At 44.7% G+C, this 26,828-nt stretch overlaps 3 protein-coding genes across 4 annotated transcripts; 2 read left to right on the top strand and 1 right to left on the bottom strand.

The window, feature by feature from the left end:
• Positions 1 to 2,258: 2,258 nt before the first annotated feature.
• On the top strand, positions 2,259 to 4,164 carry LOC112887944 (60S acidic ribosomal protein P2B). The gene is made up of 4 exons (XM_025954241.1): positions 2,259 to 2,396; positions 2,939 to 3,034; positions 3,323 to 3,546; positions 3,885 to 4,164. Exons 2-4 carry the CDS (start codon positions 2,947 to 2,949, stop codon positions 3,909 to 3,911), a joined length of 339 nt encoding a protein of 112 aa, XP_025810026.1. The 5' UTR covers positions 2,259 to 2,396; positions 2,939 to 2,946; the 3' UTR covers positions 3,912 to 4,164.
• Positions 4,165 to 4,323: 159 nt separating this feature from the next.
• Positions 4,324 to 7,326, top strand: LOC112887943. Its single transcript, XM_025954239.1, has 4 exons — positions 4,324 to 4,828; positions 4,920 to 5,392; positions 5,472 to 5,787; positions 5,912 to 7,326. Exons 1-4 carry the CDS (start codon positions 4,706 to 4,708, stop codon positions 7,148 to 7,150), a joined length of 2,151 nt encoding a protein of 716 aa, XP_025810024.1. The 5' UTR covers positions 4,324 to 4,705; the 3' UTR covers positions 7,151 to 7,326.
• A 446-nt stretch (positions 7,327 to 7,772) lies between these two features.
• LOC112887942 (protein ROS1-like) lies at positions 7,773 to 25,013 on the bottom strand. 2 transcript variants are annotated; one of them, XM_025954238.1, is made up of 19 exons: positions 23,220 to 25,013; positions 20,988 to 23,099; positions 20,496 to 20,586; positions 19,502 to 20,376; positions 19,022 to 19,359; positions 18,630 to 18,709; positions 18,205 to 18,289; positions 17,839 to 17,930; positions 17,668 to 17,736; positions 11,644 to 11,680; positions 11,242 to 11,324; positions 10,396 to 10,830; positions 9,871 to 9,907; positions 9,739 to 9,802; positions 9,464 to 9,603; positions 9,029 to 9,094; positions 8,818 to 8,932; positions 8,695 to 8,733; positions 7,773 to 8,219 (listed from the first exon to the last, which is right to left on the bottom strand). In XM_025954238.1, exons 1-19 carry the CDS (start codon positions 23,449 to 23,451, stop codon positions 8,098 to 8,100), a joined length of 5,112 nt encoding a protein of 1,703 aa, XP_025810023.1. In that variant the 5' UTR covers positions 23,452 to 25,013; the 3' UTR covers positions 7,773 to 8,097. The 2 variants fall into 2 exon arrangements, with proteins under 2 accessions (XP_025810023.1, XP_025810022.1); XM_025954237.1 differs by lacking the exon at positions 7,773 to 8,219 and adding an exon at positions 8,226 to 8,612 and having other exon boundaries at positions 19,022 to 19,341.
• Positions 25,014 to 26,828: the final 1,815 nt, after the last annotated feature.

Here is a 26,828-nt window from a genome sequence, read left to right as displayed (position 1 = left end):
ATAGCAATCAAAGTTAATACCAGTAAACGACTTAACATAATGCCAAATTTTCTTAGCCACTACACATTCAAAGAAAAGGTGGTTGACTGTTTCCCCTCTGCATGAAACAAACAAGATTCAGGTTAATAATTTCTCTTTCCAGCAAGTTATCAACTGTCATTATTTTATTATATGAAAGCAACCAGAGAAAAAACATATATTCTTGGAAGAACTTTAATCTTCCAAATGGCAGGAATAAAAACAGGGGTCACACCCCTAAAGTTGATAACTGCGTATAGAGACTGGGAAGTACAAGTCCCTTTGCTTTCATATTGCCATACTAAGGCATCACCACCATTATCATAGGTAATTTCTGTCACAATACCAACCAGCTCATACCATCTATCCATCATAGCTTCTGTGAAATTCCTCCTAAATGTCAGCTTAACCTCTGCACCATCCCACACCTCAGCCACCCTCACACCAATCTGGTCACAAATGCAGTATAAATCCCAAAATTGTACTGCTAGAGGGGCAGTAGCAAACCATGTGTCCTCCTAAAATCTAGTTTTCGAGCCATTACCACCTGTAGCCAAATTTCAAGGCTTTTGCGCCCACATGACACCACTCCAGAAATTAGAAAGTTGAGAGTGTGGGAGGCAAAAGATGTTTACAACATTTCTGACATATTTTTGAGAAACAATATTATACCACAGCTTACCCTCCCCTTTAATGAACCTTTTAATCTAGGATCCCAAGAGGACCATATTTAGATCTCTGAGGTTAGGGGATCCCCAAACCTCCAAACTCTTTTTTTCGTACTGACCAAATGCCAGTTGGCTAGATGGATTTTGCCATGTCCTTTGTAGTCATTCCAAAGGCATCCAGCCATATGAGAGTTAAGTAGGTCCAATGGCCATTTAGGGAATTTGAAGAAGGACATGAGGTACACAGGGACACTGGACAAATAAGTTTTTATCAACACCACTCTTCCAGCATTCTTCCAGCATGGGAGAGCAGTTTCCCTCTCCAACCTGCAATTTTCTTCAGGATTTTGTCCACTAAAGGCTGTAGGTCTTCTCTTCTCAGCTTTTGGTAATGAAGGGGAATACCAAGATATTTAATTGGAAAAGCCCCACAGGGCACCCGAAAATATCAGAGATATCTTGCATCTTTTGGTCATCTAAATTCATAGAAACCAGCTCACTTTTTGAATAATTGATTCTCGTTCCAGACATTAGTTCGAAACAAGACAGGATCCATTTCATGTTCCTAGCCTTTTCTAAATCTTTATCAAGAAAGATAATAGTGTCATCTGCATATTGCAGACACACCACACCATGTGGAATGATATTTGTCCCAAGCCCCCTAATGATGCCATGCTCTATAGCTTTGTTCAACAGCCTAGAGAGAACATCCACAACAAAATTAAAAAGGATGGGGGATAGAGGATCTCCCTGCCTCAGTCTGTCACGTGATCGTGGCTGCTCTCTCGCTCTCGGACTGTTCGTTCCATCTGATCTGATTAAGGTTGTTGAACTGTGATCCCCTGCTAGCAAAAGCTCTTTTTATGTGTCAGCTGGTGGAATGTAATCGATTACCTTATCTTTGTTTCTTTCTTTCTGGTATGGGAACATGGATCGTTTGCTAATGCTCGTTCTTTTGTCTGGCCGAGGAAGGGATCTTGATGAATACGGACCGCAAATGGATTATCAGAAGTCACACATATGACTAGCAGTCAAAATATCACACTGTCATATTTTTCAAAACCTTATTTGCAAATTAAAATCCGACTGCACCATTATGTTCCTTGCAACAAAATCTTCAAAACAAGATCACACTTGGATAATCTTTTTTGGAACAATTTTTTCTAGAACAATTGTTCCAGCAATATAAAAAAATATTCTACATGATTTGATTGCCAGTTACACGTGTGCAACTAATATTTTCGACGCAACAAGACAGCAAACGGAGATCTTTTTTCCCGGATGAGGTCTTTTTACTCTCTCTCTCTCTCTTTTCAGAGGACGTGGCAAATGGAATTGTTTTGATTTTTTTAGGAAAGGAGCTGTGTCATTTCGACGAAAGAAATAGAATGCGGTCATGTGGCCCAGTGCGCTCAGGCTCACACGGCCTGGTGTGCTTGCTCCGAGGCCCAAGATGAGTTGAACCCTGCCTAGGCCCATGTCCTGAACCGTGGGCTTTTGTGGCCTCTATGTGTGTGGGCTTCCCGTCTTGTTATCCGTCAAACGTCTGGTCCGAATCGAGCGGAGAGGAGAAAATCCTGGCCGTTCCTGCCGATTATATATAAAGAGGAGAATGTTCGGGAGACGCTAGACTCCAACTTCTCTGCTCCTCTCCGCCGCCGCACTGCTGCAGGCTTTCATCCGCTTCTTCGGCTTGCTTCCACGCTCGAGGTAGGCGTGCTCCATCCTTACCTTTATTCTTCCTTTCCGTTACGAACGATTTCCTGTGTAATCTTGATCTGGATTGGGATCGTAGAGTAGAGGTCTTTGTTCTGCAATTGTTTCTAGGTTGCCATTAAAATTTTTGTGTTGGTACATGTTGGAGTTGGACCGTACGATTTGTTTGATTGTCTCATCGGTAGGTATTTGATGTCTAGGGGTTTTGATGAGATCACGAGAGTGGGGTTTTCGGAGTGAAATTTGGAATTCAATTCGAATCTGGACTAAACCCTAAGTATTCGAGTCCAAAGCCTCACTTCCAAGCGGGTCCTTAGATCCGTGGGTCTGTTTGTACGAAGGGTTTAGTTTCAGGAATATCTGGGGTTTATTTCGCATTTGACTATCAACTAGATCCTAAGGATTTAGATCCAAATAAATTGTGTAATTGGATTTCGGTATGTATTTACTTGTGTAATTGCATTTCGGTATGTATTTATAGTGCTTGCATCTTGTGCTATAAATTTTACATGGCTCAATGGTTTGCACTTCTGTAGTTTTAACAATGAAGATGATCGCTGCCTACCTGCTTGCTGTCCTGGGTGGAAACACTTCCCCAACTGCTGATGACGTTAAGAACATTCTGGAATCAGGTATCTCAGCTATGTTGTTTGTAGCTGTTGTTAGTTAGTGTGCAGCTTATCTTAAGGTTCAGCTTATGGACATGTGATAAGAGTGACTGATTCTCTAGTTGATTAACATGAAGGGGATACACGTAATTCCCCCCTGTTGATTCAACACAATAGGAAACATTCTATTAGTGCCACAATTTTCCTTTTATCTATTATAGTCTATAACAGAGGAAAGCGCTCGAGAAATTTTAGCTATATGGTGCTGTATATTATTTACATCATTAATAACGATCTCTGTTTTTGTTACAGTTGGGGCTGAAGCTGATGAAGAGAAACTGGACTTCCTGCTCACAGAACTCAAAGACAAGGACATAACAGAAGTGATTGCAGCTGGAAGGGAAAAGTTCGCCTCCGTGCCTTCAGGTGGTGGTGCAATTGCTGTGGGAGCTCCGGCTGCTGCAGCTGGTGGTGCAGCACCTGCTGAAGAGGCAAAGAAGGAAGAGAAGGTTGAAGAGAAGGAAGAATCGGATGACGTAAGTGTTTTTCACCTAGACAACTGTTCTTTATTCATTCATCCTATGCTGCTCTTCTATCAGGATTATCTCTCTAACCAGCTGTAGATATTAAATTCATCCACTGATAAAAAATTTTCTTTGTTACCTGGTTATTGTAATTTGTCATTGCAAGCATATTTCGTGTTTGGCGCCACAACTGCCCTTCTCTGCCATTGCCTGGAATAAGGGTTACATGTCTTTTGATTCTTACATGTTTGGCGGCATGTTATTTATCCCCATTTAATGGTGCAGCCATTTTTTTGTATAAACTACTAGTACATCCGTACTGATTGTTACTCTTGCTGATTTTCTTGCAGGATATGGGTTTCAGCTTGTTCGATTAAGCACCGCTTCCTGCGTATGGTTTCTTCTCGTGTATGGTCTGATTTGACCGGTCGGTATCCGCAAAATAACGGTGCCAAGAACTAGTATCAGTGTGCTATTTTGCGTGTGATAATGTACATGTCTAGTGCCTTGGTACCATGATATGCGAGTATGCAGAACTACTATCTTTGTGCTATTTTGGGTGCGATAATGTACATGTCTAGTACCTTGCATTGGTATCCTGATATGCGAGTAGACGTCTTCATCAGGAAACCTCAGAATGTTCAGTACCGTAAGACCTCCCACTATCTTATGATGCATGCATATGAGCATTGGCTGGTAGCGATCAATACGCTGGACTCGTCGATGTACGACCTCAATGAGAAGTTGCTTGATATGCTGCCCACCTGTGCGTGCTTCTGCCATGTTTGGAGCGGTGCTGTGGGTGAATCGAGCACCCAACCTGCCATGGCCCATGGCCGCCTTTCGGTGCCGTGCCGAACACACCGGACGGCAAGTCAGAAGCAGCACCGTTGCTTTATGGCGTGCCCGAGTGATTACGCGAGAGAGTGGCGTAGCGTAAAGCGGAAGGGTCGAGGTCCCAGAGCGTCACGTGGAGTACCTGATCGCGTGGGCACCGCCCCGCCCGCAGAGCCACAGCCCGACGCGGCACGCTTTGGGATGCAACGACTTATTAACCCCGGACGCGGCTGCCGAAACCTGAGAAGAAAGCGGGGAGGGATGCCCCGGTGAGAACACGCGAGCGCGGCTTCTTCGGAGACCGCGAGACTCCACTGCGGGCCCGGGTTCGGCAATGGCGGCGGCGGCGGCGGACGCGACGACGGCGATGACCATCGACTTCCTCCGCGCGCGACTCCTATCCGAGCGCTCCGTCTCCCGCGCCGCCAAGGAGCGCGCCGACCACCTCGCCAGACGGGTAAGCGCGAGCTCCCACACGGTCGCGTTCTTTCCGCCCGCTTCCTACCACCGCATTTTCGGTTTTAGTCACCGAGCCCCCGTTGCTACAGGTCGCGGAGCTGGAGGAGCAGCTCCGCGCGGTGACGGCGCAGCGGCGCAAGGCGGAGCGGGCGGCCGCGGAGGTGCTCGCCATCCTCGACTCCCAGGGCTTCGACCGCCTCTCCGACGCCGCGGACGACTCGGCCACGGAGGACGAGGTCGACGCGGCCGACCCCGGTGCCGCCGAGAGGGACCGCGGCGGCGGGAATGCGGCGGAGGACGCGATGTCGGGGTCGGAGCTGGGATCGCAGGCGGAGGCGGCGGCTGCTGCTCAGGCCGGGGGGCTCTCGTGGAAAGGCCGCGCCGCCGCGAGCCACGACTGCGAGAGGCGGCGGCCGCCGCCGCAGCTGCAGAAGGGCAGGCAGCTCAGGCAGAGGCACGGCCATGGCCATAGGAGGGGCTACCTCTACTCGCGCGCCGCGGATCCGTCGCCCAAGTACCACCCGGGGCAGTCGTGTCGGAAGATCAAGAGGAAGGAGCTGAGGTCCAAGCGTTGCGCACTGCTCAAATTGTAGCTGACATGTGCTTTGATCATCTGATACGCATGCTGTTCCAATTGGCAGATCTCAGACGGAAGGCGAGGAAGGCAAGTACATTGTGGTGGAGAGCGCGGAGGACGGGCAGGACAGATCAGATTGTACCGTATGCATTGACGAGCAGCCTGATTTTGATGGAGAGGTGAGCCAGGATGGGCGTGGCTCTTCTGGCAACGGAGGATTGGATGACGGAGGTGATCGGTTTGCCATGGTGTATGAGAAGGATGGGGAGATGGAAAGGGTGCTTGAGAAGCAGGCTGAGCTAATTGGCCAGTATCAGGCTGAAGAAAATGCTCAGAGGGAGTGGGAGAAGAAATTCAGCGAGAGTCGGGATTCAACTGCGGTAGGCATTGTCCTTTTTTATACACATGCATTTTTTATTTAGTTGTTCTTGCATTTGACTGGATAAAAAATAAAATGAGGTAATATTCTGTATTGTGCACTTATTTCTGCTCTCCAACTTCCAGGATAATGTTAAGTTAAACAATATGCTAAATCAGGCTGATAATGCTTGTGGGAGAAGGGAAACTGCTCAGATCGTGGATAAAGAAGTGGTTTGTGAACATGCAAGATCAAGTGCGGATAATCTCCATGGCATCAACAAGCCCGCTGAATATTTACAAAAGGGCTCTGTTTCAGAATTGCCCCAAAATGCAGCCAAAGATGGTGTTATTGAGCAATGCAAAACTGATGGATCTGATCATGATTTTGTAGCGAGTACTGTGACAGTTGCTTCACACCATAGTGAATTGCAGGTTAGGAAGGATGTGCTTACAGCTAAAAGCTATCTTGGAGGAAATGGTAATAATCTTGGGAAACCAGTTCCCCCTCCACAAGGGAGCTGTGATAGCATCCTAAATGCAGGATTTGACAAAGATCAAGAAGATGAAAATTCAGACAGTGGTTCAAACTGCCATGTCAATGCTCGCTCTTCTGAGCGCTACATAAGTACATCATCAGTTGGGAGCCCACTAAGTGATACCCCTAAAAGCGAAGTCTCAGAATGGAGCTCCTCATGCTTTCATAACCATACCGATAACCAGCTTGATACACAGATTGGTCAACCATCAAGCAATGATGTAGGAGGGGTGCTAGAGGCCCTTCAACGTGCCAGGATCTCTCTCAGAGCAAAGCTGAGCCGGCCAAGTCCACCCAGCCAGAATATAATGGCACTTCCAGCACCGGATGATTTGCCAGTCAACGACAGGCAACTTTCACTCAGCAGGTCAAACCCTCCCAACCAGGGGGTATTGGTACTACCAGAATCAGCAGGCTACCTTAACAGGGTCCCACCATGCCACGATGTGAAAGTACCAGTAGGCCCTGCTGGTTTGTTTCGTTTGCCAACAGATTCGTTTCCCAGAAATGAGACGGGCTTAAGTGATGGCTATTGTTCGAGGTTCTGTTTGACAGTGGCAAATCGACACCACATATCGTCAAGCTACCCTGCCAATCTTATCATGTCAACTCCATCTTTTTCGCAATATGACTTGGAGTTGTCACCAGATCTGTATCATGATCCTCATAGTTCCATGTTGCTATCCATGCCTGCTTCTGGTGGTTGTAACATCACTGTGCCGGATTTCAGAATGGGGAGGGGTTCTTTTCTCCCTGAAGTTCTAAGGTTTGGCAATGATCTCAGAAGGGTAATGCCTTCTGGAGATGCTGGCATGCTCTTCGAACATGGTCATGGTTTAGGGCATTAAGTTCAGTTGTACCTGTGCAAGCTTTGAACATCACGTTGTGTTGAGTTAGATGCCATTTGTTGAATTGACTTTGCCTTAGGTCTTGTAGCGATGCATGTCATGTCGTGTTGCAATCTGAGAACAAGTTATGTTTATAAGCAGTATCAATGTTTGAAATGTTCCTCTGTTCTATAGAATTGACAAGCATTACCTCCGAGTTGTATATGCAAGATACAGGCAAAGTTGCCAGCCCTAGAGCTCTGCGTTCTGCTTTCTCCAGATGAATCCCTGTTCTTTGACGATATGCATCCATCAGGACAGGTATTGCTTTTTCCCTGGTATTTAAGGGTCTCTATTCTTTATATCATATATGTTGTGGCAAAGGAGTCTTCCATGACGGCAAGTATAGCTCACTTGCTTTCTCCAGCAATCCTTATTTTGCAGCTCATTACAATACTACTATGCTAGACATTTTTGTACCACCATCATTACTATCATCATCCCAACACATGGTGTGATGTTCATAATCAACTAAACCATTGATGCAGATAACAAGAACATAAGGTACAAAAATAAAGATGGCAATCAAACCAATGCTTTAGGTATGTAGCACGCAACATGATATCATCATCGCATAAAAATCTAGTACAAGTACAATTTATTAACTAAATCAAATTTTGATAAGATGCCGTGTCTCAGAAAGGAACGCAACAACATCCTACACCGATTGAAGTTTGATCGATAACTTTACATATAACTTGCACCAGCAGTGCGAACGAAAACGATTGGTTCTTCACTATCTTGATTAGTTCCAGCATCTCAGAATTAACAGTCTTCAACTCCATGGTTTATTGCTAGAAGAATGGCTGTCGTCCGGCCGGAACTAATATGGTCCATGCGCAGGTCGAGAGCTAATGACATCATATCACCATAAATAGGATGTTTATAAAACTGATATCTTTGCTGAATTACAGTACTTGCTCAGCTGCTGCCGTCTTGCGGGATTTCGGCCTTGCTACAATGTGCAAATGAGGGCACAAAGGCCTTGGAGCCCTTGTCTCCATGTCGAATCCTCGCACACAGACAAATCCTGCATTGCATTTCAGTCCCGCAGCAAGTCATTAAGTTGAAGCCTAGAACTACTAAAATCCATGACCTTTGCACATAAAATGTAAGTTTACGAATAAATGTGCACATCAATTCCTCTTCTAATTTTCATCAGTTTGTTTCTCTGTTCATATAGGGAATTTTGTTCGTTAGCCTTAATCATTCTGTCATTCCAAGATGGCTCCACTATCCTCAGGTTATCTTGAAAAGTAACACCGGCATCAATCATATAGCCACCATGAACTGTTTTCTTCATTATTGAATAGACACCACGTGGCAATCATGAGACTCATATAACTATTGGGACACTGTAAACGGTGATTGAGTACACATATATACCATGGTCTAGAATACTGGTCATCACAGGATCTGCATTCTGCAAAAACTATTTGATGACAATTTGCAAGATGTTTCCGAGGTGCATGTGATGGCAGAATGAATGGAAGTGCTGTTCATACCTCTCCAGAAGCATTGTTGTATTTCTTCTGTTGTTAGACCTACATAATCAAAATAACTATTGTTGGTACTATTGCAGATAAAATTTCATTGAGTTGTTTGTGGCTTTGTGCAAGGGTGACAACCTTTGAATATGGTAGATACTGAAGTCCCGAAGAAGACCATGCGCCTTTGCAAATTCCATAGCTGCACCCTTTCGACGTGTATAGGGTTGTGGCTAGAGCTGTGGTCAGCAAATACCTGTATAAACAGATACACAGAACCTCAAACTGTCTGTCCATGGAGACAGGGAGGCCCACGAACAGTACTTAGATATTAGATATAGCTCTGGTATACCTCATTGACTTGAAAGTAAGTGCCATTGAGTGGGAAACTACCCCTCATAGCTGTTCGACAAGGAACCTGTTCATGTTCCAGTAACATATCATTAGCTGAAATGTGCATGACATCAATAGCCATTATTCTTCTTGCTCAGATTTGTTCATATTATCTAGCAAAAAAAAGCATTTTAGCCCAACAGTTCAAAAGTATATGTCACTCTTCTTCTTGGAAGTGAATAACATAAATTAATAAACTATTGGATACGAGTTTTACACCTCTATTGTGAGCCAAACTGTAGGTACATAAACTAAGGGACAGTTTGCTTTGTAGTAGAACTGAAAGATGGACCTGGGTTCACATGTGCACTAATTATCGATTTTGTTTCACAACTCACGCAACATTAATTCAACTATTTAGATAAGTTATTGCTGGTTTATAGTGTTCCTTTACCAGAATTGTGCCTCTGATATATCTGGATTGATTTTCCTGCTCATCAGTACAACGGTGGCACATCTCATTATTGCATAAGCCGCCTTCCATTTGCGGGTCGCAGCATGGTTTTGGTACCTTGCTTATTTCATTTATTTCGTCTGCACAAGTCATAAAATCAACTTTGTATGTCAACCCGATGCACTCAAAGAAAATAAGCTTTCTTATCCCTTAGTGCAATGATACCCAGATCAGTGTATTCCGCTGTGGTGGGGGGGGGGGTGCAATAAGCTTGCCTGGTGTCCATATGGCCAATAAGTACGGGGTAGGATCATCAGGCTCCCGTTGGTCAAGTCCTAGCTGTTAATGAATTGTTGAATCAGGAATTGTAGTTTGAAATGCTTCAAAGAGAACTGGCAGAATCTCACCTGTTGTAGAAGTGGATGTGAATCTGGAAGTTCGTATCTGCAAGCACAGAAATTGCAGTTAAGGACTAAATATGTTCTGGATGAATGACATTATTTAAGATGGACAACAACAATGTTGTGAGTCTGAAGTGATGCATATTGATGCTAAGCAAAAGACCACCATAAATTGGTGAAAAGGCCAAATAGGTAAAAACTAAAGGTGACATCTTCAAAACAATACCAGATGTAGTGAAACACGTGTTCTATATCCCTTAAAAAAGTCAAGTTTAAACTTGGTTGCATTTGCAAGGTGTGGAAAACACAAATACCTAGTCTTGCATCTCGCAAGTGCGATAGAGTCCTCCCCTACAGTTTCAAGTAAAGAAAAATGCAGTAGAGTTCAACCTTGCAACTTTTTTCATACATACAGAACATGCTCTACCCAAATTTTGGTATGTTTTAGAGATTTTTTCTGCAATATTTGAAGTTTGATTTTCATGCATTTTCACCAGAGATTTGCCCAAACAAAAATAATTCACCACTTACACATAGTGTTCTGTTCGAAGCCTGTGCACATTCTTTAGTTTAGGTACAGGAATTGAAGCTGCTTCAGTGCTAATAGCAACCAATGCTTTTGCAATATCATCAGACTGGAGTTCCTTATTGCTTTCTTTGATGCAATTTTCTAAGTTATGTGCAAAAGCTTCCATGTTAAGCTTTATTGTTGGAATTTCACCATCTTCATAAACATCTTCAATATCATTTTCCATTGTTTCTGGCGATTCTTCCTCTCTTGGACTTGCAGGCTCCTCGATTATTGGCTCCGAGTTCTTAGGAAGAAAGTCCCTTGCATGGATACTCCCCTCAAGGCAAGGCTGATGAGTCGAATTCATAGTGTACATGCTGCTATTCTGGAAAGCAAATTGATTTGTTGACTTCACTAAGCTTTTCTCCTGAGGAGCAGGAAGTGCAAGCCTTGCACTTCATTCCAAATGCAATCAGGAAAAGAAATAGTCAATATAAAGAGGTAAACACATAAGTAAAGCTTCTAAATAAAATCAACTGAAGTGGCAATTATGCTAAGTGCATACAAAAATGATATGTTCGTGTAGTTTGTGCATAAGGATCAATAGATTCACAGCTCCAAGTGTGGCAACGGATCAAATTGGCTCTGAGGTATTGCACAATTCTATTTACACCCTGAGGTGTTCGAGTATCTCTCAACCAATGAAAGTGAGGCACCCACGACAAGGTTCATGTGTGCATACTGTGAAAGTATCAATTATTCAGACCAATTCGTGGGTTCTTAAGTCCACCAATTGCTCCACAAAGCTCTTTTCTACTTAATTATAAGCTATTATGACTGAAGATGCACGGAAAGTGTGACAATACCTTGCAAAGGCACTTGCAAAATGCTTGCACTCACTCCTCATTGGGCATGCATTGCAATTTGGCTTGCTTTTGGTACAAAAGACCTGCATGGTTGATGGGAAGAAGTCTTTTACTCATCCATATGTTCAAATAAAAGTAACATGTGGGACTCAAGGCACCTCTTAATTGGGATTCAAGTCTGAAGGGGAGAAAAGGAAATCCGAATGGAAAAATAACAGACAGAAGTATGTATTAATCATATGAATTATTTTTTCATTGAAAGGAATCATAGGAATTATAATCTTATAGCAAATACAGTTCTATTTTTAATTAGAGGCATTAGAGTTTTGTAATGAATACAAAATTCACATTTGGCTGCACATACAAATTCAGCTAGTTTCAAAGTTCATGCTTATGAAGTACCTTCCCGAAGGTAATCATCTGGTAATGTAGCTCATACCTGTGAAAATGTGATAGTTTTATTAATTATTACTATCAGGACTTGTTAATACATGACATGCAAATATTGCGGTTGGCAAGTATTGAATGTTTAGGCAACGCACCACATCCTGAGAGGAGGGTGGTGACCTTTCATATATAGGTGCCATATAGGCAGTAGTACAACTGGAAACAGAATAGGCTAAGAGTACAAGAGAGAGTACAACTGTACATATCTAATACCCGCCCGCAGTCACAAGGGGAGCTTGGCGGACACCAAGACTGGACCTAAAGTCAATAAACAACTGTACAGGAAGCCCCTTAGTCATGATGTCAGCATACTGATGTGAGGAAGGAACATGAAGAACACGGACTTCTCCCAAGGCGACCTTCTCGTGGACGAAGTGGATGTCAATCTCAATATGCTTCGTTCGTCGATGATGAATATGATTGGCTGTCATATAGACAACACTAACATTGTCACAATAAACGAGCGTAGCCTTGGAGAGGGGAACATGAAGCTCGTGCAGAAGCTGTCGCATCCAACAACATTCTGCCACAGCATAGGCAACAACCCTGTACTCAGTCTCAGCACTAGAACGAGCCACAGAAGTCTGCCGCTTCGAAGACCAGGAGACTAGAGTGTCACCAAGATAAACACAATAGCCGGAAGTAGAACACCGCGAATCAGGATAACCAGCCCAGTCTGCATCAGAAATTGCTGTAAGTGTCCACGGGTCCGGTGCCAATGTGAAGACCAGATGACAGTGTGCCCTTGACATAGCGGAGGATGCGCTTGATAGACGCAAGATGAGGCTTACAGGCAGACTTGCTGAACAGCATAGGCGAGATCAGGTCGAGTCAGAGTAAGATACTGCAGAGCACCAGCAAGACTTCAGAACTCAGATGGATCTGTAATAGGAGGCCTGTCTGTAGCGGAAAGCTTAGACTTACTATCCACTGGCGTCGACGTAGAGTGGCACTCACTCATACCGGCGCGCTGGAGAAGATCCAAAGCATACTGTCGATGGGACAGAAACGGTCCATCAGAAGACCGTGTGACCGAAATCCCTAAGAAGTGATGAAGCACCCGAGATCTGTCATAGCAAACTCTGTGTGAAGCCGACGAATGATATCCTGAAGTAAGGCTGGTGTCGAAGCAGTGAGAACAATGTCATCGACATACAACAAGAGGTAGGCGATGCTGGTGCCATCCTTGTAGATGAACAAGGAGGTGTCAGAAGCCGAAGAAACAAAGCCCAACTGTTGTATATAAGTGGCAAATCGTTGGTACCAAGCACGTGGAGCCTGCTTTAGTCCATAGAGCGACTTCTGTAGGAGATAGACATGATCAGGATGATCTGGATCCACAAAACCAGGAAGCTGCTGGCAGTACACTATCTCATCAAAATGACCATGAAGGAAAGCATTTTTCACATCCAGCTGATGAATCGGCCACTCACGAGAGGCTGCAATACTTAGAACAGTCCGGATAGTTCCTGGTTTGACCACCGGGTTGAAGGTATCATCGTAGTCAACACCATGCATGCTGTGAAAAACCCGAACAACCCAACGGGCCTTGTGACGAGCAAGAGAGCCATCTGAGTGGAATTTATGCTTGTAAATCCACTTCCCGGTCACCACATTCGCATGAGGGGGTCGAGGGACGAGGTGCCAAGTGCCATAGTCGACAAGAGCCTTGAACTCATTAGCCATAGCAGCTCGCCAATTGGGATCGGCAAGCGCACTGGGATAGTTGGATGGGACCGGAGAGGCAACCAAATGCTGAGCTGACAAGTTCTTCTAGTTGACGGGCTGGATAGTGCCAGTGTGCAGCCTCATCACCGGGCGAGGCGAGGGCGGAGGTGGCTGTAGCTCAGGCGAAGGAGCTGGTGCTGGAGACGGAGGCACCGGAGGTGGTGCCCGGAGACGCCGGCTGTAGAATTGGCCACTGAAGTGGCCCGAGAGAGGTGCTGCTGGCGGCTGAACAGCAGCAGCCGAAGCACCACCTGCTGGCGGCTGCACAGCAGCAGCCGAAGATGCTGCCGCCGGCTGAACAGCAGCAGCCGAAGCACCACCTGCTGGTGAAGGAGTGCTGGAGGATCCTGGCGGGGGCACGAGACCACACCCGTCCGGACTAGAAGAGGCCAATGGCGGCACATGCTCGTCGACAATAGGGGACGACGGAGCAGCCGGCGCTGGTGGTGGCACTGCAGGGTTAGTAGGACAGTAGCAAAATTCCGAATCATCATCTAGGAGAAAATCAAAGGAGCTGTCAGGGACAGGGGACTCGCGAGCGAAGGGGGAGAACTCATCAAAAACGACATGGCGTGATATGATGATGCGGCGAGTAGCGAGATCAAGACAACAATAGCCTTTATGAGTGGACGGATATCCCAAAAACACACAAGCCGTGGACCAAGGAGCCAACTTATGAGGAGAAGTGGCCTGCAGAGTTGGGTAGCAAAGACACCCAAAAACTCGAAGGTGCTCATAGGTAGGTGGAGTTCAGTACAGGCGTGTGCAGGGAACTTCATGGCCAATGGAGGATGAAGGACGGCGATTGATCACGTATGTGGCTACGGAAAGGGCTTCAGCCCAATAGGGCGGCTGCATGGAAGCATGAATAAGCAGCGTGCGCACTGAGTTATTAATGGTGCGAAGCATATGCTCAGCCTTGCCGTTTTGAGGGGATGTATAAGGACAGGAAAGGCGAAAAACAATGCCACGGGAGGCCAAATAAGTGACTGTGGCATTATTAACGAATTCTTTACCATTATCAGTTTGAAAACACTTGGTGGGAAGGCCAAACTGTGTATTAGTGTAGGCAACAAAATTAACCAAGTGCTCATGAACATCAGATTTGCGCTTAAGAGGAAAAGTCCAGCAATAATGCGAGTAATCATCGATCAACAACAACAACAACAACAACTTAGCCTTTTGTCCCAAGCAAGTTGGGGTAGGCTAGAGATGAAACCCACAGAAAACAAGAATAAGAAACACAAAAAGGGCACAAGCCAAAGAAAGAGTTAGGGGTTAAACAAAAAGTAACAAAGGTCATGGTTCAGGTACGTTAATTGCTAATCTCCAAACGCTCCTATCCATAGCTAATTCCTTAGCGATATTCCACTCCTTAAGGTCTCTCTTAACCGTCTCGTCCCAAGTTAGTCTAGGTCTACCTCTACCTCTCTTTACAATATCGCCCCGCTTTAAACTCCACTACGCACCGGCGCCTCGGGAGGCCTCCGTTGTACATGTCCAAACCATCTCAACCGATGTTGAATCACCTTCTCCTCGATAGGTGCCACTCCTACCCTATCTCGAATCTCTTCGTTCCGGACTCTATCCCTACTTGTATGCCCGCAGAACCAACGCAGCATACGCATCTCCGTTACGCTCAGTTGCTGGACATGTCGTCTTTTTGTAGGCCAACATTCAGCACCGTATAGCATCGCTGGGCGAATCGCCGTCCTATAGAACTTACCTTTTAGCCTCTGTGGCACCTTCTTGTCACAGAGGATGCCCGAAGCCTGCCGCCACTTCAACCAACCGGCTGAAATTCTATATCTAACATCTTCATCAATGTCTCCATCTTTCTGAAGCATTGATCTTAGATACCGGAAAGTATCCTTCTTGGCCACCACTTGACCTTCGAGGCTAACGTCCCCATCCTCATGCCTAGTCGGGCTAAAGTCGCACATCATATACTCAGTCTTGGTCCTACTCAGTCTGAACCCCCTCGACTCTAGCGTGTGTCTCCACAGCTCTAACTTCATATTAACCCCTGCCCTACTCTCGTCCACTAGCACCACATCATCAGCAAAGAGCATACACTAGTAATCATCGATCATGACCAAATAATAACAGTAGCCCGAAATACTAGTGACAAGTGACGTCCAAACATCACAATGAACAATTTCAAAGGGAGAAACTGTTTTGGAGGAAGAAGGACTAAATGGCAGCCGCGTGTGCTTGCCTAGCTGGCAAGAATGGCAAAGCGAGCGAGCTACTTTATTACAAGAAATGGACTGATTATTCTTGAGACGGGCTAAAGCAGCTGGACTAGGATGACCAAGACGCTGGTGCCATAGGGAGGATGAAGCAGCGACAAGGGCGTGTGCAGCTATGGTGGTGACGGCAGAAATGGTGTAGAGATCGCCGTCACTATTGCAACGAAGAATCACGCGTTCCGTCCTGAGGTCCTTCACAGAGAAACCAAAGGCATCAAACTCAATGGAACACTTACTGTCTTGCGTGAACTGACGAATGGAAAGCAAGTTGCGGATCAGCGAGGGAACAACAAGGACGTTGTTGAGCTGAAATGTGGAGGTAGCAGTTTGCAAGGTGGAGTGTCCTCTAAGATGTGACTGGAACATGCATACCGTTACCTACTATAATGGAAGAATGAGAGGCAGGGGAGTGAGAGAGGAGTATACCATCCGAGTTGTGCATGTGGGTGGAAGCACCGGTGTCCAAGACCCAGGGGTTGGAGGTTGGAGCCCTGGATCGACATCTCCTGTAGGGCAGCGATCAGCCGTGCCTGATCCTAAGATTGGGCCGGCTGCGACGCTGGCGCTTGGGGTCCAAAGGTGGCATGGGCCTGCGGCGCTGAGCGAAGGAGGCCCTGGCCATCGTGCCAGCCCTGGCCGCCGTGCTAGTTTTGGCCGCCAGAGGAGCCACCGGCCTGGCCGCCCTGCTGCGTGGTCCATGGATTGAAGCAAATCCATGGGCCGCGCGGCTGCTGCTGGCCGCCACCGCCACCCCAGCCCTGCTGCTGGCCGCCCACCGCCGCCCCAGCCCTGCTGCTGGCCGCCACTGCCGCCCCAACCACCGCCGGCGTTCCGCTTGCCGCTACCTTTCTTGCGCCTGCCCTGCTTCTGCTGGGAACCGGATGGCGCAGATGGAGAGCGGCAGTTGGAACCACAGCCGGATGGTGTGGAGGCAACAAGGGCAGTGAAGCTGCAACCTTGGCTTCGTTAGCCAAACGCAGTTCCTTGAGAGCGAGTTGATCAAGCGCCGCAGCGAAGGTGATGTTCGGCGTGGCGGCGATGAAGTCCCCAGTGGTGCTGTAGCGGGGGTCGACGCCGTGGAGGAGGTTGAGGATGAGTGTGGAGTTAGCAACCAGCTGCCCGACGGCACGAAGAGCATCGGCAACTCTCTTCATCTTCTTGCCATATTCTTCAACAGAGAGATCTCCCTGAGTCATGGAGTGGAACTCGTGACTCAAGAAGATGGCACGGGGAGCTTGGCTCGCCTGGAAGTGAGTTTCGATGGCGACCCAAAGCTGGCGCGCCGTCTGTTCATCTTCCATGGTGAAATCCAAGACGGAGTCGGAGACGGAGCCGTACAGCCAGCTGTGAACGCAGCAGTCCGCTTGACGCCAGGCAGCATCGATGGAATTGGGGGGAGGAGTCCCGTCGATGAGCCCCATGAGGCCAAACTTGCCGCACATGGCCTTGAAGAAAGAGCTCCATTTGCTGTAGTTGGAGGAGCGGAGGTCCAACGTCATGGGGACGTGGGACTTGACAGGGATGGTGGCGTAGGGGCTCACTGCGTCAGCCATGGCAGCAGCAGAGTCTCCAGAAGAGTTGGCAGCAGCATATTCTTCAGAAGAGTCGCTGGTAATGGTGGACATAAACAGCCAGGAGCAGTTGAGGGAAGAAGAAAAGGTAGGGCTGGTGGTGGGTGCGCCTGGTGGAGAAGAGGAGAGGAGGCACCCTGTGGGAAGAGAGGAGGGCGCCTGGGCAGCGGAGGAGGGGAGGGGGCACACGGATGGCCTAGAGAGGTGCCTGGACTTGTGATACCATATTGAATGTTTAGGCAATGCACCACACCCTGAGAGGAGGGGGGTGACCTTCCATATATAGGTGCCATATAGGCAGTAGTACAACTGGAAACCGAATAGGCTAGGAGTACAAGAGAGAGTACAACTGTACATATCTAATAGCAAGGATTCGCAAAAACCAATAAAAGAATCTGCACTTTGGAGCAAATGCTTTTGTAACTCACAATGTTTGTTGATCGAGTTTGCAAAGGCGAGGCCAAAGGTATTTTTGTATAGTTTCCAACACAGGATATCTGTGACAAGGCAAAAAAAAAGTGACGGGTTCATATTTTAACTGGAAAAAGAGCAAAAACCCATAAATGACATAATCAGCGTGGACAATGCAAGACACTTACAGCTCCAAGAGATGTAACTGTAGAGACTCAGGAAGGGGTTGAATTGGCACCCACCCCAATCTTACACATATGCGACCAACATTGGTGTCAACCTGAGTAGTAAAAACATCGCTATGCAAATATTAAATTTGCTACAGGAAATCTAAATGCTCAACAACAACAAAGCCTCATAGTCCTAAGCAAGTTTGGGTAAGCTAGAGATTAAAGCCAACAGAGCAACCAGTAAAAAGGAAAAATATAAAATATAGAAATGCATTGATAATAGTAATAGTAACATAAAAAGGCATCAATAAAAGCCATGTTCATGGTTTAAGCAAGTGGATTGCTGATTTCCAAGGTTTCTAAGAACAACAGAAACAAACTTACAGGGAAGGCAAGATGATGCAGTGTGAGAAGACGAACGCATTCAACACTTTTAAGCCCCAGTCCACGTATGCTTAGCAGGTAATCCCTGACAGTAAACCAAATCTATTTTAATAAAAACACTTCTCACTTGTTAAGTATACGAGGCTCATATAAATGCATGTGTTTTTCTATGGAGCCCTTTCACCGCTTTAAGCTATGTTACAAATTATAAACTTTTCTATACTAGTAATAAAGTTGGCATTTCATAGAACTTAGATGTTAATGCACCACGAATCTATTTACTGATTTCCAATGTTGGCTTCAAAATGCTGCACCCCTTGCTGTACTTAATTCATTCACATACTCTTATGATTCTGGTTTAGTCAGTTCCATCACTAGAAATGTGAATGACCATGAAATGAGCGAATGTAAACATAGCATCTTACTTTGCAGAGGTTGGGGGAATATCTCTTAGCCACTCAAGATCAATGCTCCCATGGTCTCTAACCAAACGATTCAGGAAATTCTGGAAAACCACCAATTTTAACATTAGGAAATTTATAGGAATGATGATAAAATTTCTTATGTTACAGTAGGAAATATCCTTATGGTTAAAAGTCATCTCTATGATAGCACCTTATGTGTAAAGAACAGAAAAAACTGACTTTCGACAAAGACATCATGTGCATATAAACAAGATAACTGTTCCAACTCAGTATTAAGGAATAATTACTAACTCTATCATGTGGCCTTCTGAGAGAGAAATGGTTTGAATTGCAACCAGACATAGGTGGTGCATATAGATCGTAGTTAATCCTAGTAACTATTCAACTATTACCTGGATTCGCTCTGCTAAAATATTATTCATTCCCCTTTCCCGAATGGCGTGAGATAGTCTTTGCACATCTGCACACCTTACTGCTTCCCAATCTACAGAGTCTCGTCTTTCACAACTTCTTTTTTTCATGTGGTCTTCACTACAAGCCTGCCTTCGTAATTTATCCCAGTCAAAATTCTCTGTATTCTTTTTACTTGTGGTTCTTGTTTTCTTTGGCCTTGATGCTTGTGCTGCTGTATCTGGTACTCCATTATAGGAAGTAAATCCAGATTTCAATGTATATTCATCTTCTCTTCTTGTTGTTTCTACTGTCATTTCACCTGTCAGAAAAAGTAATTCTGTGCTCCTTCAGTTCTGGTGCTTCAAAACTAGTCCTTTTGTCATGGTGTCACTTTAATGCATGGTTAAGTTTTTGCCAAGCAGTTAGCAGACTAGTATTTCATTTTACTAAAATTATAGAAGAAAGCGATGTATACTAACCTGGAAGCTCTGTGCTTGTTTTTGCAGAGTTCAGAGTGGTGCCAGCTGTCCTATTACCACTACACTCTGCCCCGTAGGAATCAAAAGGCATGAAAAGAGGACTCGTGCCATTTTTTATTTTTGGTGATGCAGAATCTGAAGGACTGTTGGAAGATGCTGAAGAAAAATTTGGCTCATTTCTCAAATTTAGTTGTTGAGCATCAACAGTCAAGATAAATGGCATCGCAGAACTAGGAGGACTCCCGAGTTTACCAAATCCATAATCGTCTATTTCTGCCATTTGAAGTCTCTGGCATTCAATCTCACTGGCTGTGGCATCGTTTCTTCTTAGTGATCTTCCACAGTCAAAATTGCTTTCCAGCTGCTGATAAGAGGAACTACCACCAGCAATATTTCTAGGTATCCCAGAAGTCAAAGATAATCTTGATTGAATAGTTTCCAAAGTTACACTTTGAGAGGATGAGGTTTCCTTCTGGATCTGCGTCTGCTGGATGAGTTCTGTAGGCTTGGTTAATTCTACCAAGGAGGATTCCGGAAATTCTTGTTCTTTATGTTCTATTACTGTCCCTTGGTGATTGCAAAAACTTCCATTTGCTGATTTGTAACCAAAGGAATAAGTTTCACCTTCAATCCTTTCACTAGCCCTAGTATCGTCCTTTGGTTCCATGTGTATTTTCTCATAGGTCACTGATAGCTCCTCACAACCCACTCCTCTATCAGGTCTAGCACCATCGGAGAAAAGGTCAAATATGCTTTTTTCTCCTAGTGCACTCGACCTGATGGTTTGTTCATTGTTTTGGGTGGTAACATCATCCTTACAGTTGCTGTTGACTGACCGTGACGGAAAAGTTGCAGCAAGGGCCATATAGGCAGAACTGTAGTTTGTCAAAATAGTAGTCATAATGAGAGCTACACATAAGATCTATATTCATTCATCATTTTGATTTCAAGAATTGGGAGCATCATTGAAGCAAAGAGAATGTGAATGTCATACCTTGAAAGATGATCAGCTACATTCTGAGTGAGGAATACTCCTACTACAGAGTCAACCACAGATCCTTTCCAAGGGGAAAAGCACCTGTCCCCTGATAAACAAGTGATTGAGAGATTAGCCACAAGCTTCAACCATGGATTCAAGGCAATGCAAAAGTTTTAATTGTAGACTCTGTTTTCTCACAAGCTTCAACCATGGATTCAAGGCAGTGCAAAATTTTTAATTGTAGACTCTGTTTCCTCACAAGCTTCAACCATGGATTCAAGGCAATTGAAAACATTTAAAGGACCATGTAAACTTGACCAACCTAGGAGGAACTAGGCAGCAGAAAATAACAGAAAATAAGAAGAAATAGACACCCAAATTACACTAGATTCCTATTTCAAGGACTATGTAAACCAATGCACTTTAGCTGCCACGGTCCTGAGAGTGAGATAGGTATTAGTAGCAGAAAGGGAAACTTATTTTTAGCATAGTATAGAAGTTCAGTACCTTGAACAAGTCGCATGCGTGCTATAAATGAATTAGCACGGCCTTGAAAAATTTCTCTTTCTTGCTGCCACCATCTCTCCTTCTCAACATCAGTTCCATCAGGCTCACTTGCTTTCCCCATCAACAGATTCCAAACTCTTGTCGTCTCAAAATCCAACTCAACCTTAGCCCGAGGCCGCTGCTTTCTGACCAACTGCAAGGGCCTCTCATACGGAACCATCACCCCACCACCATATGGGATAAGAGCATTTGACAGACCATCTGTTCCTCCAAAAGAAATGACAGCAGGTGTGCTCCGAGATAAATGCATCTCAGTTCTGTGCACATGTTCAGTGTTCAAATCAAGATGTTTCAGCTTTGAGGCAACTCCTTGAAGGTAATTTATATATTGCCCTGTTGATGTATTTGCTGAGCTCCCTTCTGGTACATCACAATGAGTATCAAAGTTGATTCTTTCATTGTCCAGGGTTTGAGGTGAAGAGTTTGGAAATGTCTCTTCTGATACTTTGGATCCACTAGATACACCATAAATAATACTTCCAGCTGAAAGCCTATTATTCAGCTCATCATTTGGATGAATGAAACTGGAACAGTGCAGTCTTTCTTTTATTGAACGTTTTTTGGTCATAAACTTAATGTACGAACTTTCATACAGAGCATCCATGCATGGCTGTTGCAGTCTTGTTGATGCTTGTGAAGGATTATTCTCGAGATCCATCATAGAATAGAAGGAATTTCTGCGGACTCGGGCTGATCGCTTCTTTTTTATCCCACCAGCTTGGCAAAATGCTAGCATCTCAGCTGCAGTCCTCAAGATAATAGAATCCCTTGTGCCAGTTAGGGACGATTCACCATCGCGGTTCTCCACTTCTGATAACTTACTCGACTGTTCAGGCATAGATATAGCTGAGGAAACAAAACCATCTACATCAGAATAGTTCAATTCCAGGTTCATTTTGTTTCCTTCTAGTACTGTCTTTACCACCCTTTCTGCATTACACAAACTGGACTTGCTTGTGTCGTCAGGTTTGCAAGTTTTTCCAACATTTTCTTGTTCCCTTGCTAGTTCCGTACTTAAAGATCCAGAACTTGCGTTTGAAACTTCTTGTGCAGGTTTTGGTGTGGCCTCTGGCAAATGTATGTATTCGTCTAACAGTTTGTTCAGTCTGAGACTCATGCCAAAAGCTAATCCTCCTGGTAAATTTTCCATATCTACTTGTAGACCGTGTTCAATCTGCACCTCTGATTCTGAGCAGAATGAACTTTGAGCATGGACGGGTTTCTCATAGTTGTGGTGGTGTAAGCTGGGCGTTGACGGACCGCCTCCCTGCACTCCTTGTTCTTCGGGTTCAAATTGCAGGCTTCTTCGAACTGATGCAGTTCTTCTTCTAGCTGCAATTCCTGTTCCTCTAGAGATTGATTGATCAGTAGCAGGACCTGAGCACTTCTCTAGAGAGCTGAGACTTCTTTTCTTCCGGACATACTTTCTCTTAACTTTCTGATTAGGAGATTTTCCATCTGATGTTGAATCAGATTTTTGCACTTTGGTTAACTTATTCTCTCTGATTACCTTTGGTCTGTGTTTTTTCCTCCGAGTCTTCATTTTTCGTGCTGGGGTTTCCTCATTCCTGAACATTTCAGTTTTCTCAGCACCTGCAATCTGCATCTCAATTTGATTTAGTGTTCTCTCTTTGGGTACAGCTGGTGTTGGCAATGGTGTTTGTTCACTCTGATTGATTTGTGTCTTGGGCCTTTTTTGCATAGGCTGGTAAGTATGCATGTCATCATCAGTGGTTATTTCTGCAAGAACAGCAGTTGATTCGTGAGGATGCTGGAGTCGTGTTTCCAAGGTGTTTGCAGGAACCGCTGGTTCCAAATCATCATGGTTATCACAAAAAATTGTTGTTGCTGATGGTTCCAGTTGGCTAGCTTCTGTTCCATTTTCAGTCTTGGATGCTTCATCATATAAACCATTTGCCCAAAGATGCTCAGAATAGTATCTATCTGGAGTGGCTAGTTGTGCATGATTCATCATCATATCACCTGCAACAATATTTGATGCTCTTCCAAGTGACAAGAAATTACTCCCAGCAAGCTGAATGGAAGCTCCACCTTCAAAATAATAGAGCAACAGCAAACAGAAGGTGTTCAGTTATTCATAATGTATGGTGATCCAGCCACAAAGCTGAACCAACATGACACCTGGAAAGAATAAGATAAAGACATCCTTACCCTCTGAAGCATCAGGCAAAGCAGGGGCTGGCATAAAACTATGAGATGGTGGCAACTGCGGCCTCAAACCCCTTCCAGTCAGGCGCCTATGGAACACTAAGATACTAATAGGCACCTGCGTGCACCCTGCAGGCACATTCCAGGATGGCTGGACAGAGGGGCTGCCGTGCTGTTCAGTTGCGCTGCTCATTGGACTTGACAGAGCAGCTTGTGGAGCAGATCTCTCCTGCATGGTATGCAGGACAGACGTGGAGCATGTGGAGAGTAAGGCCGGCAAGACGATTGGGCTGCTGTAGCCTGCTGCGGCTGTATTAGCAAGATTTTGACAGCCTAAGTTGGGTAGGCCAGCATTCAGGAACAGAGGTCAATTGCCAGGAATGTTTAGATCGCCCCTCCCCGCCGACATGCCCGTGTCAAATCCACCGGGATTTCAGGAGTTGCATGCATGGTGCACCCTGAAGGAAATCCTTGCTAAGAACAAGATCACAACAGACTAAGGAAAAGTGACACAACAAACAGAAGGGGGCTAAAACCTCCCAAAAACCCCGGGAAATAATTGCACCAAAACACTTTTACAAACTTTTGAAAATTCGTTGCATCTTGTAATCGATGTTAGAGTATTCCAGCTGGATTCATGTTACTGGACAGAAAAACACAGTGAAGGAGAGATCAGCAAATTATTCCAGCTAGTTGCCTTCACCTCTCAGATGTAATGTAGGAGAGAGAATAGGAGCCCTCATCCTTCACCGGCTGCTCTCCCGCGTTGCATCGGACTTCTCCGAGCCGAGTGCACAGCTCCGCGCCGCCGCACCTGCACCCACAGTTCTCGGCGCCCTCGCGGCGTCGCCCACACGGATGACCCGCAGCTCCGCGCAGCCCACGGCGGCTCGGTTCGCGTCGCCCAAGTGTGGCCGTCAGCGTGGGAGCTCGGGAGAGAGATGAGACTAGAGAGGGAAGGGAGGTTGGAATTTGGGAAGAGAAGGGAGGTGGCCAGGGAGGGAAGGAGCTCAGGGATGAAGAGAAGTCCAGACCGACCGCGCTATGTACAAAGAGGAGGAAGAAGAGGGGGCCGAGAGAGGAGAAGGTCCTGTGTAGCTGGAAACTGATTTTTGATTGCTGCGATCTTGCAAGAAGATAATGCCTCCATCAGATGCTTGTTCTAGCAGAATGCAGGAAGAGAAGTCCGGACCGACCGCGCTATGTACAAAGAGGAGGAAGAAGAGGGGGCCGAGAGAGGAGAAGGTCCTGTGTAGCTGGAAACTGATTTTTGATTGCTGCGATCTTGCAAGAAGATAATGCCTCCATCAGATGCTTGTTCTAGCAGAATGCAGAATTTTAGGTGCCACAGTCATCTTTTGTCCTTTCAAGAAATGGAGATTTTTTTTTTTGCTTTGGTGAAAACCTCAAATTCGTACTGCTCTCGCTCCAGAGAAGAGCATCAGTTGAACTAGGGGAAGACTCAAAAAATAGTTTTTGGAGAGTTCCGTTTCGCACAGCAGGAAGGGAATAGAAGGGACGGGCAAACCTGGTGGGTGCTCGTCGCCGGTGAAGGGCGCCTCGTCGACACCAGAGAGGCAAGGCCAGACAGAGAGGGAAGGAGGTGAACAGGGGAGAGAAATAGACGATGACGGTGATCATCCACCAGCGACGCGCTCGGCGGCTCGTGCCGTCTTGACGGCAGCTTAGGCATATGCCAAGAGACAGAGTGAGGAAGAGAGAGGGCTGAGAGGGGGCTAGAGAGAGGTGAACAGGAGACAGAAATAGATGATGACGGGGTGATACCGCGAAAATATTAGGATCCGATCAGTCCGTTCGAAGTTCGAAAAGAGCAATTTCAGTCAGTGGCATCTGTAACGGTCAACTTTTATTCCCTTTTAAATAATACTAATATAGTATCCGTGCATTGCTACGAGAAATATAAATTTTACACGGAACTATAAGATCATCAACTTTATGCTCTTTCGCTGTGTGTACAAGCCGTGCCGTAACTGCGCGAGGTATTGATTGTTCGGGTTCCGATTGAGATTTTGATTGATTTGCCAGGATTCCTATTATAACTGCAATTGATTTTTCCGGATTCCAATTAGAATTTCGATTGACGGACTAAGAAATAATTGCTTGCTTTAGAAATAGTAGAGATAAAGATAGAGATAGAGATAACAGTTAATTTTTAGTAGATGATAGCTCCAGCGTCTTTTCTTTTACGAAAGTTCTATGTTTCATAACTTTAAATTTTTACAGAGTTATCATGATAATTTTTAATGTTGCATATAGACTTATCATGATATTTTTTAAGTAAAATTTTCAAAAAATAATGTTAGAAAAGTTTCATATAAAAAGTTTTACGCATAAATTCACACTAAAAGGTTATTATAACTTGTAATAAGTCTACATAATACCTTAAAGTATTGATATTCGACTACTTAATCCTAAAACTATAAAATCAGATTTTGAACACTCTAAATTATTCGAAATGTCTAAATAGCCCAAGCTGCGAAGTTTAAGAGTAGTTTTGCTAACATGACACATTACATGGACGCTTGGATAACAATAACTTATGAAATTACATATGGATCATCTTTATTATCAAATACAGCGACATAAAAATTATCATCTCCTTCTTAGTTATACAAAAAATGGGATCCTAGTCCGGGTAAGCATTAGAGGCTGCCATTGAGGTAGCTTATTATAGCTATGTGTGATTAAAGAAATAAAATGACATGAGGTGGTAGAAATGTTGAAATGGGAAGATATCAATGTGTGGGTCCGGAGTGATTTATCATGATATGTGAACAATTTTATCCATGTCAACATATCACGTATGCAAATATTTCCATGTCAGCAGGTGTCATCAGCAAAACTGCTATGCAAAACCACCTAAAAGGTTATTTAATATTTATAGTTTCGGATGTTCATTATCCAATTTTGTAATTTAGCAGGTTTAAGTAGACGGACTTCAATACATTACGAAGCTATATAGATTTATTCTTTATAACTCTTACCATTCTCGAAACAGCAATATGGGCTCATGCATTCACCAACACATACAGGAGCACCTCCTTGCCGAAGCAAGCTTTTCTCGTTGCATCGTATGGTTGTGGCTATGGATGTAAGTTATATATATATTTTGGATTATTAGGTCTACCAAAATATTGATAAAATAAACCAGAATAACATTATGTGTAAATAATTTAGGAGGAGAAATTAACCAGACTGATATGCTATCATAATTAATTAGTTGATAAAAAATACTATTGGATACCCACTTACATCCTTAATTATGGCTGTAATTGCCATGAAAACGAAACAAGTTTGCAATGCAAGAGCACACGTCAAGGTGGGGGTGAGAGGATCGTGCAAGGCCGACGGTCAGCTGCTCATTAGCGCGCTGCTATTTGTACGGTTGTTGCAAGTGCAGGAGGCGGATAAGAAGCTACTCCCTCCATCTATTTTTATAAGGCCCATACAAGGCTCGTACGCATATTAAGATTCAATTTTTTAATCTTTGACCAATAATTTGACTATTAATTTTTCATTCTTATAATATAAACTTTATATGATTGGATTCGTAATTAAATATCCTTTACCATATTTATAAGTTTATAACCA

The sequence above is a fragment of the Panicum hallii genome, chromosome 3, assembly GCF_002211085.1.
Source record: "Panicum hallii strain FIL2 chromosome 3, PHallii_v3.1, whole genome shotgun sequence".
In the NCBI taxonomy this organism is placed as follows: domain Eukaryota; kingdom Viridiplantae; phylum Streptophyta; class Magnoliopsida; order Poales; family Poaceae; genus Panicum; species Panicum hallii.
Note: the sequence above shows the minus strand (reverse complement) of the source record. Positions and strands in the feature narration are given on the sequence as shown.